The sequence below is a fragment of the Cebus imitator genome, unplaced genomic scaffold (assembly GCF_001604975.1).
Source record: "Cebus imitator isolate Cc_AM_T3 unplaced genomic scaffold, Cebus_imitator-1.0 Scaffold71, whole genome shotgun sequence".
Lineage (NCBI taxonomy): Eukaryota > Metazoa > Chordata > Mammalia > Primates > Cebidae > Cebus > Cebus imitator.
In genome coordinates this window covers 1,474,268-1,489,810 of record NW_016107386.1, presented here as the reverse complement: position 1 = coordinate 1,489,810, position 15,543 = coordinate 1,474,268, and the positions used below count along the sequence as shown (strand labels likewise).

At 44.7% G+C, this 15,543-nt stretch overlaps 1 protein-coding gene and 1 pseudogene across 2 annotated transcripts in view; both read left to right on the top strand.

Moving 5' to 3' along the window:
- The window catches only part of SUFU (SUFU negative regulator of hedgehog signaling), a 123,754-nt gene that overhangs the window by 42,001 nt on the left and 66,210 nt on the right, over window positions 1–15,543 (top strand). For both annotated transcript variants that reach the window (XM_017531099.2, XM_017531098.2), the window contains exon 3: window positions 5,070–5,206. In XM_017531099.2, coding sequence (XP_017386588.1) covers window positions 5,070–5,206 — 137 coding nt within the window. The remainder of the gene's footprint in view (window positions 1–5,069; window positions 5,207–15,543) is intronic.
- Window positions 7,005–8,841, top strand: LOC108306260 (annotated as a pseudogene).

The window sequence follows — 15,543 nt, the reverse complement described above, 5'->3', positions numbered from 1 at the left end:
TGGACATTTCATAAAAATAGAATCATACAATAGGTGGTCTTTTGTATCTGGCTTCTTTCATTTAGCATGATGTTTTCAAGGTCATCCATGTTATAGTGTACCCATACTTCATTCCTTTTTATCGCCAAGTAATATTCCATTGTACAGATATACTGCATTTTATCCATTCCTCAATTGATGGGCATTGGATTGTTTCTATTTTTTAGCTACTGTGAATAATGCTACTATGAACATTGGTATATATGTTTTTATGTGAACAGGTTTTCTTTTTTCTTTTCTTCTTTTTTTTTTCAGACAGAGCCTTACTCTGTTGCCCAGGCTGGAGTGGCACCATCCAAGGCTCACTGCTGCCTTGACATCCCTGGGCTCAGGTGATTTTCCCGCTGCCTCCGCACCCCCACCTGAGTAGCTGGGACTGCAGGTGTGAGCCACCACGCCTGGCTAATTTTTGTATTGTTTTTAAATAGAGACAGGGTTTGGCCATGTTGCCTAGGTTGGTCTCAAACTCCTCAGCTCAAGTGGACCATCCACCTCACCACCCCTCGAAGTGCTGAGATTACAGGTATGAGCCACCACGCCCAGCCAGGTTTTCAGTTCTCTTGGGCATATACCTAGGAGTGGAACTGCTGGGTCATATGGTGACTCTGTTTAACTTTTTTAGGAACTGCCAAACTGTTTTTCCAACGTAGCTCCATCATTTTATATTCCCCCCCAATGATGTGTGAATATCCCTGTTTCTCCAGATCCTCTCTCATACTTATTATCTGTCTCTTAGTTATGCTAGAGGGTGTGGAGCGGCGGTAGCTTACTGTGGTTTTGGTTTGCATTTCCTTATAATAATAAATAATGGGCTGGGTGCAGTGGCTCACACCTGTAATCCCAGCACTTTGGGAGGTAGAGGCGGGCAGATCACCTGAGGTCAGAAGTTTGAGACCAGCTTGGGCAACATAATGAAACCCTGTCTCTTACTAAAAATATAAAAATTAGCTGGGTGTGGTGGTGCACAGCTGTAATCCCAGCTACTCAGGAGGCTGAGGCAGGAGAATTGATTGAACCCAGAAGGCAGAGGCTGCAGCGAGCCAAGTGACAGAGTGAGACTCCGTCTCATAGATAAATAAATAAATAATGGTGTTGAGCATGAGATGGCTGACGTTTGGGTCAGCTCTTTCTGCACCCCAGCTGCGTTTCCTGTAGAAATCTCTCCTCAGTTTCTCTTCATCTCCTGCCTAGACTCAGTGGTCATTTTGGGCTCTTGGATGCTGATTGATGCCTTCTTAGTGAGGTACTTTGGGGGAGCCCTCTGGGTGAGTTCTGATGGTCAGACTACTATATGTCTAGGATTCAAGGTGTGTGTTTTTGTCTGCAGGTTTGATGTTACTCTTGAGGCTGCCACAGCCATCAGGCAGACTTGCCAAACTGCTGGGACAAAGCCAGCCTTCCCGCAGACACCCTGTGAACAGGATCCAGGGTTCTTGATCCGGAAACGGTCTTTAGAGTCTATCTCATTCATCCTTTTGGAATAAGACAGTTAGGACCCCTTCCTCACTCTACCAGACTGGGGAGAATGTTTCATTTATTATTTTTTTTAATTTCTGTAGGAAGAAATTCCACTGGCCCCATTTACTACCAGCCAGTATTTTAGTAGACTTCTGTGTTAGAAAAATGCTTTGCTCTGACCCAGATCCCACCTCCTGCAGCACATGCCAGTTTCCTCTCATGCTTTGCTTTCTTGGAAGATGTGAGAGACAGCTGCTCCCTAGGAGGGGCTTCATTCTGTTCAGACAAAACCACTTTGGCTAGAGAAGCCCTCACATGAGGAAGTCCAGAGCAAGCCAAGCCCCTCCAGGAGACTTTAAAGATGGAATGACCTTGTCACTTGGCGATTGCTTGGGCAGCCTGCTTTGAAAAAGAGAACTTCTGACAGGCTTCAGGTCGTGTGTTTATCCCGAGGCTGGACCATTCCAAATACATGTTTCAGAGTTTAGAGGTTGTGTCCAGCCAGGCTGTGGGTGGTAATCAAATGCAGGTGGAGACCATCTGGCCAGGCCTGTTCCTCCCACCCAGCCAAGTGAGGGCTGGCCTGCCCACCACAGAGGTGGCCCAGAAAGCACCCTGTGTGGAGGCAGATGGTGGACATGTGCGTGTGCACACATGCACGGCTCTAGTTGCGTGTGCACACAGCCCCTCCTTAGTGAGGTGGTGCTATGTGGATGCATCTGATCCAGTGATTTTTCTCTCTCTGATTTGAGGGTTCTCCTCGTTGTACAGCTGAAGAGGGACAAATTTCTTTTAGCCTGTTTCTCAAGTTTTTATGGTTAGAAATCATGTATTTTTCTTGGCCCAAGATGAAAGCCTTGGAGTAATGGTTTAATACATTTAACAAAGCTGCCTCTAATTGTTGGCTGCTTAAAATCTTCTCTTTGCTCTAATGACCCATCTTCCTTTGCAGAGTTTTAACTCTAGTCAATCTTGGCATTACCCCAGGCTTTCACACCCCTCCCAAACCTGCAGCTCCAGAGAGGTAGCTCTTCCAACTTAGAGTTTGGTAGCTGTTCCCTTAGCCTCCCTGCACTGAATTGACCCCAAACAGGGTAATTCAGCAAGGAAATAAAGTAGCTTACATTGTGTTGTCTAAGCATCTGCTGGCCTGGTCTCCAAAATTCCACGTTTGTGCCCTCAAAATGGATTCTGTTTCCCCTATTGCTACATATACCTGGAGAAAATGCAAACTGTGGATACTTGCTTTAAATATAATTGGGCCAGGTGCTGTGGCTCATGCCTGTGTTCCTAGCACTTTGGGAGGCCAAGACATGAGCCTGGGAATTCAAGACTAGCCTAGACAATGTGTTGAGATCCTGTCTGTACAAAATTTTTAAAAATTAGCTGGGCATGGTGGTGCACACCTGTGGTTCCAGCTACTCAGGAGGCTGAGGTGGGAGGATTGCTTGAGCCCGGGAGGTCGAGGCTACAGTGAGCCATGTTCACACCACTGTATAGAGCAAGATGTTGTCTCAAAAATAAATAGGCTGGGCACGGTGGCTCATATCTGTAATCCCAATACTTTGAGAGGCCAAGGCCAGAGGATTGCTTGAGCCCAGGAATTTGAAGCCAGTCTGGGCAACATAGGGAGACCTTACCTCTACTTTAAAAAAAAAAAATTGGGAGGCTGAGACAAGAGGATCACTTGAGCCCAGGAGTTCACAGCTGCAGTGAGCTGAAGATCACACACTGCACTCCAGCCTGAGTAACAGAGTGAGACCCTGTCTCAAAAAAAATAGATAGATGATAGATAGATAGATAGCTATAGATACATACATATATACATACATACATAGGGCTTGATCATGATAACTTCTGATGATTCCTTTTTAATCCATTAGAGAACTTAGCTTCTCAGGGTTGATCTTTCCCTGCAAAGTGCAAGAGGGCTGGGTTCACCCAGGCACAGAAAACTAGGCTTCTGAGACTTGGGAATCTCTTTCTATCCCATCTCCTGGCCTTGCCTCTCAGGGGTGATGATGATGATAAGGAAAGATGCCATGTGGAATTCCAGGGTTGGGCATTGACTGCATCATTAGCCCTTGCGAATTCTCACCTATGATCACCTTTTCCAGGAGCTTGGTTGGCTGTCATCTTAGTTTATGGTTTGTATTTGTATGCTGATGAGTTTACATGTGTATAATCATTGTGGCTCATGTTCGTACAAGTTATAATTACTGAAAATTATATCATGAATGTATTTTAATTTTAACCTTCCCATGCTGGCAAGCGTTGTGTAGCTCTCCCTGGATGCTTCCCTTACCTGAGGTGTGGCACTGTGCCATCCGGGCCCTGCTCTCCAATCCACATCATTGCCCTCTCTGATGAAGTCCCTTTCAAGGACTTCCCTGAGACTTGGGGCTCCTGAGTGTTTCCTGCAAACAAGGAGGCAGGGACTCCTGCCTTCTCTCATTGTCACTTTAATGAGTTGTGGCCACAGAAGCAGTCATCCTTATCATTCTGGGTCACTGAGGGATGGGAAGGGAGGGAAACCCATGCTTCTCTAGGGTTCCAGCAATTGAAGAGTGCATGTGGAGTGCCAGGTTTCAGGAAGAGCATGTGGTAATTGAGGAGTATGTGTTGGGTGCTGAGTTTCAGGAAGAATATGGTCCACCCAGTATTTGGAATCTGCCTTGGGACCTGTCCACAAATGCTGAGTTTGGAGGTCAGCCAGTGCCACCCAAGGTTGTACCCTTATGGGGCAAAGTGGAGGTGGGAGTAGAGAAAGGGTCTCATCCTCACAGAGTCTATTAGTCCGTTCTCACACTGCTATAAAGACATACCTGAGATTGGGTAATTTATAAAGAAAATAGGTTTAATTGACTCACAGTTCCACATGGCTGGAGAGGCCTCAGGAAACTTACAATCATGATGGAAGGGGAAGAGGGCGGCAGGCAAAAGAGAGTGGGCAAGAGCAGGGAAAACTGCTTTATACACCTATCAGATCTTGTGAGAACTCACTCATTATACAAGAACAGCATGGGGGAAATCGCCCCCATGATCCAGTCATCTCCCACCTGGTTCCTCCCTTGGCACGTGGGAACTATGGGGATTACAATTCGAGTTGAGATTTGGGTGGGAATGCAGAGCCAAACCATATCACAGAGCATATAGCCTTGTGGCTCATAGGACATGTTTCCTTAGCAAACAAAGTAGATGCCTATTAACAGCTTGAAGGAATATGGAGCATGAACAAGGGAGACTTTCAGCAGTGTTGCCTCAATCATCCAGAAAGGAATATTCCAGAGCCACAAAATTTGGAACTCTAATTCAGAGTGCCAGCAGTAGAATTTGGCCAGGCCAAGGTCACATCCATATACCCAGAGCTGGCAGGAGGACAAGGCAAGAGTTCTGGTTCCTTATGGGCTTTTGATATTCCCTCCCAACAAGGCGTACATCCTGGGATACTCCTCTGAATGGAGGGTGTGGATACTGAGGTCACTATAAAAAGGGGGAGAACTTTAGACTTTCAAGACAGTGTTTTTCCTAAGGTAACAGAGCTTAAAACATTTGCTTTTTATGTCTTTCAGGTTTACAGGAACAGATGGACCTAGTGGTTTTGGCTTTGAGTTGACCTTCCGTCTGAAGAGAGAAACTGGGGAGTCTGCCCCACCAACATGGCCTGCAGAGTTAATGCAGGGCTTGGCGCGATATGTGTTCCAGTCAGGTAGGAGCCCAGGGCTGGCTGCTGTGCTGGTCCTTTTGCTATGAGTTTGGTCGACTTTGAATACTAGCAGGTATATTTTCATGTCTGTGGAGTGGCCTTTCCTGGGAGTGGGCCCAATTCTGCCATGAGGGTGGCTTGTTTTCCCTGGTGTTTCCTGGGTGGAAAGCCAGTTGGGCCATGGCAGAGAGGGGTACTCCCCTCTGCCCTCCAGCAGCAAGTTCTGTGTTATGTTCTGCCACCCTGCGCCCTTGTGTTTCATGGAGGATTTCTTTCATATCATCTGATATGATATGTTTCTGTGTGGCTAATTGCTCAGAAGCGTTTCCCATCTGACCTCAGATTTTGTTTCTTTGGTTTTGTAAGTAGACTTCAAATGAAGGCCAAGATACTTTCCCCCAACTCTTTTGCTCTTGGACTATCATGGATAAAGTGCAGAGCAAGCCTGGGTCTCTCAAAGCATGGTCCTTCTACCACCTGCCTCAACTACCTGGAGAGCTTGTTGCAAACACATATTCCTAGGCCCCCATTGCAGATGTCTAACTCAGAATCTTTGGGAGTAGTGTTCCTTGGTGCTTCTGGTAGAGACTAAATTTAGAGAACCATAGATCTGGTAGCTTCTCTAGTTACAGTGACTTCTTTTTTTAAACCTTGAGTAGGTTATACATTTGGGGTACAATAGACCTGTCTAGGTTGAACCCCTCTGCCCGCATTTCACACTTGTGGGAGTCAGTTGTTGGCACATGGGGCAGATCCATAACTACCACCTACCATTGTGTGCCCTGTGGGATGGTACCCTCATGGAGGCTACAGTGGGTCTTCTCTAAGCAGGATTTCCTAAATCTGGCTGCCCATCGACCCCCAAGAGGAGCTTGCTGATTTCCAAACCTTCCTGCAGGACTCCAGTTGAGGTAGCCAGAAGCAAGACTAGGGCAGGCCAGGCACAGTGGCTCACACCTGTAATCCCAGCACTTTGGGAGGCCGAGGCAGGCAGATCAGCTGAGGAGAAAGTTCAAGACCAGCCTGGCCAACATGGTGAAACCCCATCTCTACTGAAAATACAAAAATTAGCCTGAAAAAAAAAACAACACAAAAAACAGTCCGGGTATAGTGGCTCACACCTGTAATCCAAGCACTTTGGAGGCCAAGGTGGGCCAATCACCTGAGGTCGGGAGTTCAAGACCAGCCTGACCAACATGGTGAAACCCCTGTCTTTTATTAAAAAAAAAAAAAAAAAAAAATTAGCCTGGGAGGTGGAGGTTGCTGTGAACCAAGATTGCACTGCTGCACTCCAGCCTGGGCGACAGAGTGAGACGCCATCTCAAAATTATATATATATATATAAATAATAGTTCACAATAGTTGTGAAACATAACATTAATAATGGAACAAATTATTATTATGTACCTTCTTATGTGTTGCAATATAAGGTATGTGATATCAGCTATATAGCATTTTCCCAAAAATGTTTAACCTGAATCAAATTATAAACAGACAAATCCAGATTGCAAGGCACTTTACAAGACAAATGCCTATATTCTTGAAAAATGTCAATGCTATAATCCCAGCACTTTGAGAGGCTGAACCAGGAGGCTCTCATGAGTTCAGGAGTTTGAGACCAGTCTGGGCAATGAAGCAGGACCCCGTAAATTAAAGATAAGCCAGGCAGGGTGGCATGCCTATAGTCCCAGCTACTTGGGAGGCTGAGGTAGGAAGACCACTTGATCCTAGGAGGTTGAGGCTGCAGTGAGCCCTGATTATGCCACCACATTTCAAGCTGGGCAACACAGTGAGACCCTACCTAAAAAAGAAAAAAGAAACACACACACACACACATACACTCCAATGCTATGAAAGACATAAAAAGACAAGGGGCAGGGGCTATTCTACATTTAAGGAAACATAGCAGTTTAAATGCACTGTTGATCCTTGATTAGATCCTGAATTGGAAAAAAAAAAAAAGGTCATTTCTTAAGAACAATTGAAAAAATATGAGCTTTAAGGTCATTTTTAAGGACAAGGAAAAATATGAGTTTTTAAGGACAATTGGAAAAATACTGTGTATTACTTAATAGTACTGTACTACTGTGCAATTCCCTGGATGTGATTATGGTATTATGGTTATACAGGATAATGTCCCTGTTGCTAGGAGATAAAGGCTAAAGTATTAATGGATAAAATGACCTGATGTCTTTAACTTAATTGTCAAACGATTCAATTGATTTAGTTGTCAAAAAATAAAACATCTGTGTGTGAAGTGAAGATAAAGCAAATGTGGTGAAATGTAACAACTTCTGAAGCTAGGTGAATGGCATTTAGGTATTCATTGCATCGTTCTTTTAATTTTTTATAGGATTGGAAATTTTCAAAATAAAATAAAAGTTGTGGCTGTTTGTTGAGTGTACGTTTACTAGTATGTGCTCTGCAGGCCCTTTCTGTACCTGATGGCCCCGCTTATGGTGGTTATAATGTGCCTGCTGTAGCTTGTGTCAGCAGATCACTTTAGGCACATCAGCATGAGAAAGGGTGACTACACTCTTAAAAGTGTAATACTTGACTTTCTATTTTCCAGATTTTCTGTAACATGATTGTACTATTTAAATAACAGGTAAGCTTTTCACATGTCGCGAGGGCCCGACTGCAGGCCTCACCTTGTGGCAGTGCGCCAGAGCAGAGTACGAGTCTGAGGTGGAGGGAGTCATGGCAGGACAAGCCTTTAGAAAGTTTCTTCCACTCTTTGACTGAGTATTGGTTGAAAGAAGTGCTGCTGAAACTATAACCAAAGGAGGCATTATGCTTCCAGAAAAATCTCAAGGAAAAGTATTGCAAACAACAGTAGTCGCTGTTGGATCAAGTTCTAAAGGAAAGGGTGGAAAGATTCAACCAGTTAGCGTGAAAGTTGGAGATAAAGTTCTTCTCCCAGAATATGGAGGCACCAAAATAGTTCTAGATGACAAGAATTATTTCCTATTGAGAGATGGTGACATTCTTGGAAAGTACTTAGACTGAGATAAATCACTCTTGAAATGGCATCAACGTGAAGCTGCCCATTCCACTGAAGTTCTAAAATCTTTCATCATATAAATAATTTCCATATCTCTCTTTTAATAATAAACTAATGATAACTAATGACAAAAAAAAAAAGACAGGTAAAACAAATCTACTTTAAATTTTTTTTAGAATATGACAGGTAATAATAATAAGTTATTTAAATAATGGGAAAATTATAAAGAAAAGTAAATGGTAACTGATTCAAGATAGGAGACCATGGCTATGAGCCTAAATGATGATGAGAATAAGACTAACATTTGGACTTGTGCTCTGCATGCCAGTTCAAGTGATCATGGAATATGTGGACAAGCCTATGAATTAGGCACTGTGAAATGCCAGCTTTTCAGTTGCAGAAAGCAAGACAACACAGACAGGTTGAGCCGCATATTCAAGATCACACCTCTAGTGGGTATAAAGGCAAATTTGAACCCAGACAGTGTAGCTCTGAATGGCAGCTCTTGGCCAGACACAATGGTTTATGCCTGTAATCCAGCACTTTAGGAGGCCAAGGTGGGAGGTTGGCTTAAGCCTAGGAGTTCAAGACTAGCCTAGGCAACATAAGGAGACTGTGTCTCTGTAAAAAAAATTAAAACTTAGCCGTTGTGGTGATGCATGCTTGTGGTCCCAGCTACTCAGGAGGCTGAGGCGGGAGGATTGTGCATAAGCCTGGAAGGTACAGGCAGCAGTGAGTAATAATCACTCCAGCCTGGATGACGGAGTGAGACCCTGTCTCAAAAGAAAAAGAAAACAAAAAAAAGGCCGGGCCTGGTGGTTCACACCCATAATCCTAGCACTTTGGGAGGCCGAGGTGGGCGGATTACGAGGTCAGGAGTTAGAGATCAGCCTGGCTAACATGGTGAAACCTTGTCTCCGTTAAAAATATAAAAATTAGCTGGGTGTGGTGATGGGTGCCTGTAATCCCAGCTACTCAGGAGGCTGAGGCAGGAGAATCGCTTGAAACTGGAAGGCAGAGGTTGCAGTGAGCCGAGATCGTGCCACTGCACACCAGCCTGGGCAACAAGAGTAAAACTTCATCAAAAGGAAAAAAGAAAAAAAAGGAACAGTCCAGGTGTGATAGCTCCTGCTTGTAATCCCAGCACTTTGGGAGGCCAGGGCAGCTGGATCACCTGAGGTCAGGAGTTTGAGACCAGCCTGGCCAACATGGTGAAACCCTGTCTCTACTAAACATATAAAAATTAGCTGGGTGCGGTAGTGGTGGGTACCTGTAATGCCAGCTACTCAGGAGACTGAGGCAGGAGAATCATTTGAACCCAGGAGGCGGAGGTTGCAGTGAGCTGAGATCACGCCATTGCACACCAGCCTGGGCAGCAAGAGTGAAACTTCGTCCAAAATGAAACAAAAAGAAGTACACATAACTGTACAGCTTGATGAGTTTTCACAAACTATATATACCCATGTAACTAGCACCTAAACTGTGAAACAAACCAGTTCTCCAGAAACGTCTCTGATGTCTCCTTTTAGTCAATACTCTTACCCTCTCCTGACTTCCAACAATACCACTCTTTTTTTTTCTTTTGTTTGATTTCACTGCTTAGTTAGGTCCTTAGCACTGTGTGCCTAAACTCATTGCTAATAGCCTAAGTAGGCTCCCATCTCCGCTTCTCTTGCCTGAACTGTTCTCCATCTGCCTGTGACTGCCAGATCAAGACAGCAGCATGGTGTGGTGGTTTAAGAGCATGGTCTCCTGACCCAGACAGCTTGCATTCATATTGGTTCTGTCAGTTACTGCCTCCTTGGGCAACACGTATGCCCATTTACTCAGCTATGAAGCAGGGATAATAGTTACCACATGAAGTTATTGAGAAGATGAAGTGAGTTAATACCTGTGAAACACTTCATGCCTAGTATGCAGTAAATACTATATAAATTTTACAGTGACTCATACCTGTAATCCCAGCACTTTGGGAGGCCTAGACAGGCAGATCACTGAGGTTAGGAGTTCAAGATCAGCCTGGCCAGCATGGTGAAAAACTCCATTATCATTATCATTATTCAGTCTTTTAAAACTTTATATGGATCAAGAAGGTAGGTACCTTGGTCTTCCTTTTTTCAATGACAGTAATGACCCTATTTAACAGCAAAACCATTAGGAAATGTCTTGCTTGTCCCTGAATCAGATGTGTGGCCTCAGCTGATGTGATGACATTTGGAGGCATTGTCTTACACAGAAAATCGGTGATATTAATACGAATAAAATTGCCTTATTTTGTACATTGTATTATATAGCCAAAAACATTAAGTTCAGATGTGGCTCCTTGTTTTTTTGTAGTTAATTTACATAGTTGCCTGTGAAGTCTTATGCAAATCAAACCCTATTCTAAGTCCATTACAGCTCATTCAGTTTAGTGGGACCTTGTAGTAAGTCTCTTAATAAGGTGAAGAATCTTTTTTTTTTTTTTCCTTTTTTTTTGAGACGGAGTCTTGCTCTCTTGCCAGCCTGGAGTGCAGCGGTACAATCTCATCTCACTGCAACCTGCGCCTCCTGGGTTCAAATGATTCTCCTGCGTCAGCCTCCTGAGTAGCTGGGACTATAGGCGCATGCCACCATACCCAGCTAATTTTTGTATTTTTAGTAGTGACAGGGTTTCACCATGTTGGCCAGGATGGTCTCAGTCTCTTGACCTGTGATCTGCCACCTCGGCCTCCCAAAGTGCTGGGATTACAGGTGTAAGCCACTGTACCCGGCCAAGAATCTTTTTATAGTGTGAGTAATTGCCCCTTATTGTAAATATTTTTAAGATTGGGTGTAGGCCTCTCAGGCTTTCTCAGAGCAGAGCCTCAGCTGCTGCTGCAGAGCACCTCCTTTGTGACTTGTAGGCATTACTCTACCCTGTGTGGTTACATGCTACAAGAGTTACCCGTATACATACTGTACAGAATATGTGTCATTTATATTTGATGTGTACACAGATATATCTGCCTATGTATATAGCATAATTCTGTTTGATGGTCTTGCCTCACTTGTGCTGTCCACCTTAAACTTAGTGAGTTTATGGGGAGCGTTCCATCCATCCATTTGCGTGTGAGAACATGCTGAGCAGTATAATTAAGTAAGTGGACTGTTTAAACCTGCTTTTCCAGATCTAAGTAACATCCACAGTCCTACAACCCAGCCTTGGAAATAGCATCAAGGCAGTGGGAGGCAAATGAAAGGAGAATGATGAGGCTGTGGTGCGTGTGGGGCGGGGATGGAGAGGCCCACACCCAGCCATGGAGCTATATGAGGCAGCCTTGGAGGCCTGCTCTGAAGCATGACTCAGATGACTTCTATAACAGCCCTGACCTGCTGGTGGACAGCTACCCTCTGGTAGGTTTGCGCAGAGGTGGAAGCTGAGCTGGAGAGAAAAGGAAGTCGAAATGAGAGAGATCTGATAATGAGGAGCACCCAGAGGCAGTGAAGTCTTCTAGATGTGGCTAGATATGGTTAGATTAGGGTGATTTTAGTTAGGATTCTTCCAGTTATAAGAAAATAGGTGGGGCACAGTGGCTGATAACTGTAATCCCAGCAGTTTGAGAGGCCTAGACAGGCAGATCACTTGAGGTTAGAAGTTCAAGATCAGCCTGGCCAACATGATGAAACCCCATCTCTATTAAAAATACAAAAAATTAGCTGGGTATGGTGGCATACACCTGTAATCCCAGCTATTTGGGAGGCTAAGGCATGAGAATAGAGAATTATTTGAACCCGGGAGGCAAAGGGTTACACCCCTGCCCTTCAACGTGGGCATCAGAGTGAGACTCCATCTCAAAAAAAAAAAAAAAAAAAAAATTAGCTGGGTGTGGTAGTATGCACTTGTGATCCCAGCTACTTGGGAGGCTGAGTTGGGAAGATCATTTGAGTCCAGGAGGTCAAGGCTGCAGTTAGCTGTGATCATGCTGCTACAGTCAGCCTGGCTGATAGATCAAGACCCTGTCTCTTTAAAAAAAAAAAAAAGGAAAAAAAAAAAAACGGCAGAAACCCAACTCAAACTACCTTAAACAATAACAGGGCCAGGCATGGTGGCTCACACCTATAATCCCAATACTTTCGGAAGCTGAGGCAGTGAGGAAGGCAGATTGCTTGAGCTCAGGAGTTTGAGACCAGCCTGGGCAACATGGTGAAACCCCACAGGGGTAGAGTAAAAATATTGAAAAATTAGCCAAGCAGGGCCGTGCACGGTGGCTCATGCCTATAATCCCAGCAATTTGGGAGGCCAAGGCGGGTGGATCACGAGGTCAGGAGATCGAGACCATCCTGGCCAACACAGTGAGACCCTGTCTTTAAAAAAAAAAAAAAAAATTAGCCAAGCATGGTGACATGCATCTGTAGTCCCAGCTATTCGGGAGGCTGAGGTAAGAGGATTACTTGAGCCAGGGAGATCGAGGCTGCAGTGAGCCACGATCGCACAACTGCACTCCACTATGGACAACAAAGCAAGACCCTGTCTTAAATAAAAAACAAACAAAAAACAGACTTTATTGCCTCAAGTGACTGGGACAACAAGGTTTCAGGTATGGCTTGATGTATATGTTCAATGGGGTCCTCTGGGCTATGGTGATAGCTGTGACTCTCTGTATGTTGATCTTGTTCCGTAGACTCTCCCCACGTGCCACCATTGGGGAGATGAGCACCATCATTCCTAGCTTCAGTTTATCTCAGTTTGTAGTCCCAGCAGGCACAGGGCTTTTAACTTTGGTTTTTTTGGTTTGTTTACTGATTTTTTTTTTTGAGGTGGAGTCTGTTGCCCAGGCTGGAATTCAGTGGTACAATCTCGGCTCACTGCACCTCCAACTCCCAAGCAGTTCTCCTGCCTCAGCCTCTGGCGTAGCTGGGACCACAGGTGTGCGCAACCACGCCCCACTAACTTTTGTATTTTTAGTAGAGACAGGGTTTTACCATGTTGTCCAGGCTGGTCTTGAACTCCTGGCATCAGGTGATCCACCCACTATGGCCTTCCAAAGTGCTGGGATTACAGGTGTGAGCCCCATACCTGGCCTGTTTTTTTATTTGATTGTTGAGACAGGGGTCTCTCTTTGTCACCCAGGCTAGAGTACAGTGGCACCTTCTTACTTCACTGCAGCCTTGAATTTCTGGGCTCAAATGATCTTCCCATTTCAGCCTCCTGAGTAGCTACAACTACAGGTGCACACCACCACACTCAGCTAGTTTTTAAATTTTTTCTAGAGACAAGGTCTTGCTGTTGCCCAGGTTTTGGTCTTGAACTCCTAGGCTCAAGTGATCTACCCAGTTCAGCCACCCAAAGCGCCAGGATTACATGTGTGAGCCACTGTGCCCATCCAATGCTTTAAACTTTGAACATTTCTGCATCAGTTCAGAAGGACACAGATTCATTCTGTCTGGGTCATGTGAGCACCTGGTTGGTGGCAGTGGTCCAGATGGAACACCAGGATTTACATTGAAAGTCTTCCCTCTGCCCTTTACTTCCAAGTACATGGAGTGGGAGGGAAGTCCTCTAAAGCAAAGTCTAAGCACTGGCAGAAGGATAGCCTAGGTCTGCACAGCAAAATCAGTTGCTGCCACAGGGCTGTAGGGACATCTCTTACCTCAGTAATCATGGTGTGCAGTTAAGCTTGGAAGTCAGATTATTAGAGAAGGTGTCGATGGAGCAGGCCCCTTCTGTTCTGTCTTGTATGTGTTGGGATGGTTTTGACTACAAGTGATAGAACACGCTGACCAGAGTGGCCTAACAATAAGGGCACTTACCTTTTATGGCAAGCCATCTGGAGGAGGGGGAGTTCCAGGGTTGGCTGTCATCTATTCAGTGATATTGTCAGGACCTGAATGGTTCTTAACTTCTCTGCCCTCCTCAGCACTTTGGCTTGTCTTTTTAAACTGGTTTCATCATGTTCCAGAGATGGCTGCCAGGATCCTAGCATCCTGATCACCCTTGACAGAGTCTACAGGCAGTAAGAGATATTTCTGTCCTGTGTCCTTTAAAGATGAACCAAAACCTCCATAGAATCACCCTCTTCGGTGTCCTCTTTGCATCTCATTGGCTAGAGTTGGGTCAAGGATCATATTGGCTGGGAATGGGCCTAGCTCCCTGAATGACCAGGGAATGACCAGGAAAAGGCAGAAAAAACAAAATTGGGGTTCTGTTAGGAGGGGAATGGCAAAACACTCCCACCTGAGAAGCCCCAGCCCTGCCTGAGATCAGAGGAACCTTTCATATTGGTCAAGACACTGGGAAGAGAATGTTCCAGTCATGAGGACAGGATGGCTGTCATTTCACCTGCTATGGCAGATTTACAAACAAATCTAGCCTGTGGCATGAGTCGTTTGGAAAGTTTTACAGTAAATGTATCAGTAACTTCACCAGTAGACACTTCTGTGTCTGTCTGTCCTACTTTGCAGCCAGTTTTTCTTACTTCCTTGTTCCCCTTTCATTTTACGATCAGCTTATTCTTCTCAGATTGCCAGTGACTATTCCCCTGCCCCTATCCTCTGGGTTTCATTAGAAAGAAACCATTCCCCAACTCAGCAGAGCTTGATTTCTGAGCTGTGCTTTAGAATTCTGCTGGAGAGGCTGTCAGCTCTCAGAGCTGCCATTGGTAGGCCTTAACCACAAATTCCAAGGCAATTTCATTTGCGTTTTTAGGAAAAACATATCACCCAACCTTGTAACTGACACTGGAAATTGAAGTGCCTTCGCTTGCTGCTGTTTAATGGCAACCTCATGACATGTGCTGAGTCAGCTCAATTTGTGATTTGGGCCCAGGTGGGGAGCTGGGATGGCACTGCATGAGTAGGGATCTCTCCCAGGCCATCAGAGCTCATGGCTGATCCAATCCTGGGGTACTGACAGACTCTAACATTAACAGAGGTTTTTGTTTGTTTGTTTTAACATTTTCTTCCTTTTCCCCTGTTTTTCTTGCTCATTTTATAATGAGCAAGAAATACTTGCTCATTATAAAATTGAAACTTAGAAATATAAAATCTGACATAGAAGGTGAAAATCCTTCATAATTCATTCCCTCACAGAGAAAACTTTGGTTGTTCCTCTTTCCAGGTTTTCTTTGCCATGCATATGTCTGAATAGAATTAGCAGTATTTTGGCCAGACACGGTGGCTCTTGCCTGTAATCCCAGCACTTTGGGAGGCTGAGGTGGGCAGATGGCTTGAGGTCAGGAGTTCAAAACCAGCCTGGCCAACATGGTGAAACCCCATCTCTATTGAATAAATTTTTGAATGTATTCTTTTGTCTGTTTCTCAAACTAGCACAAATCCCATTTTACCTTTTATTTCAACCGGTTTAAAAAAAAAAAAA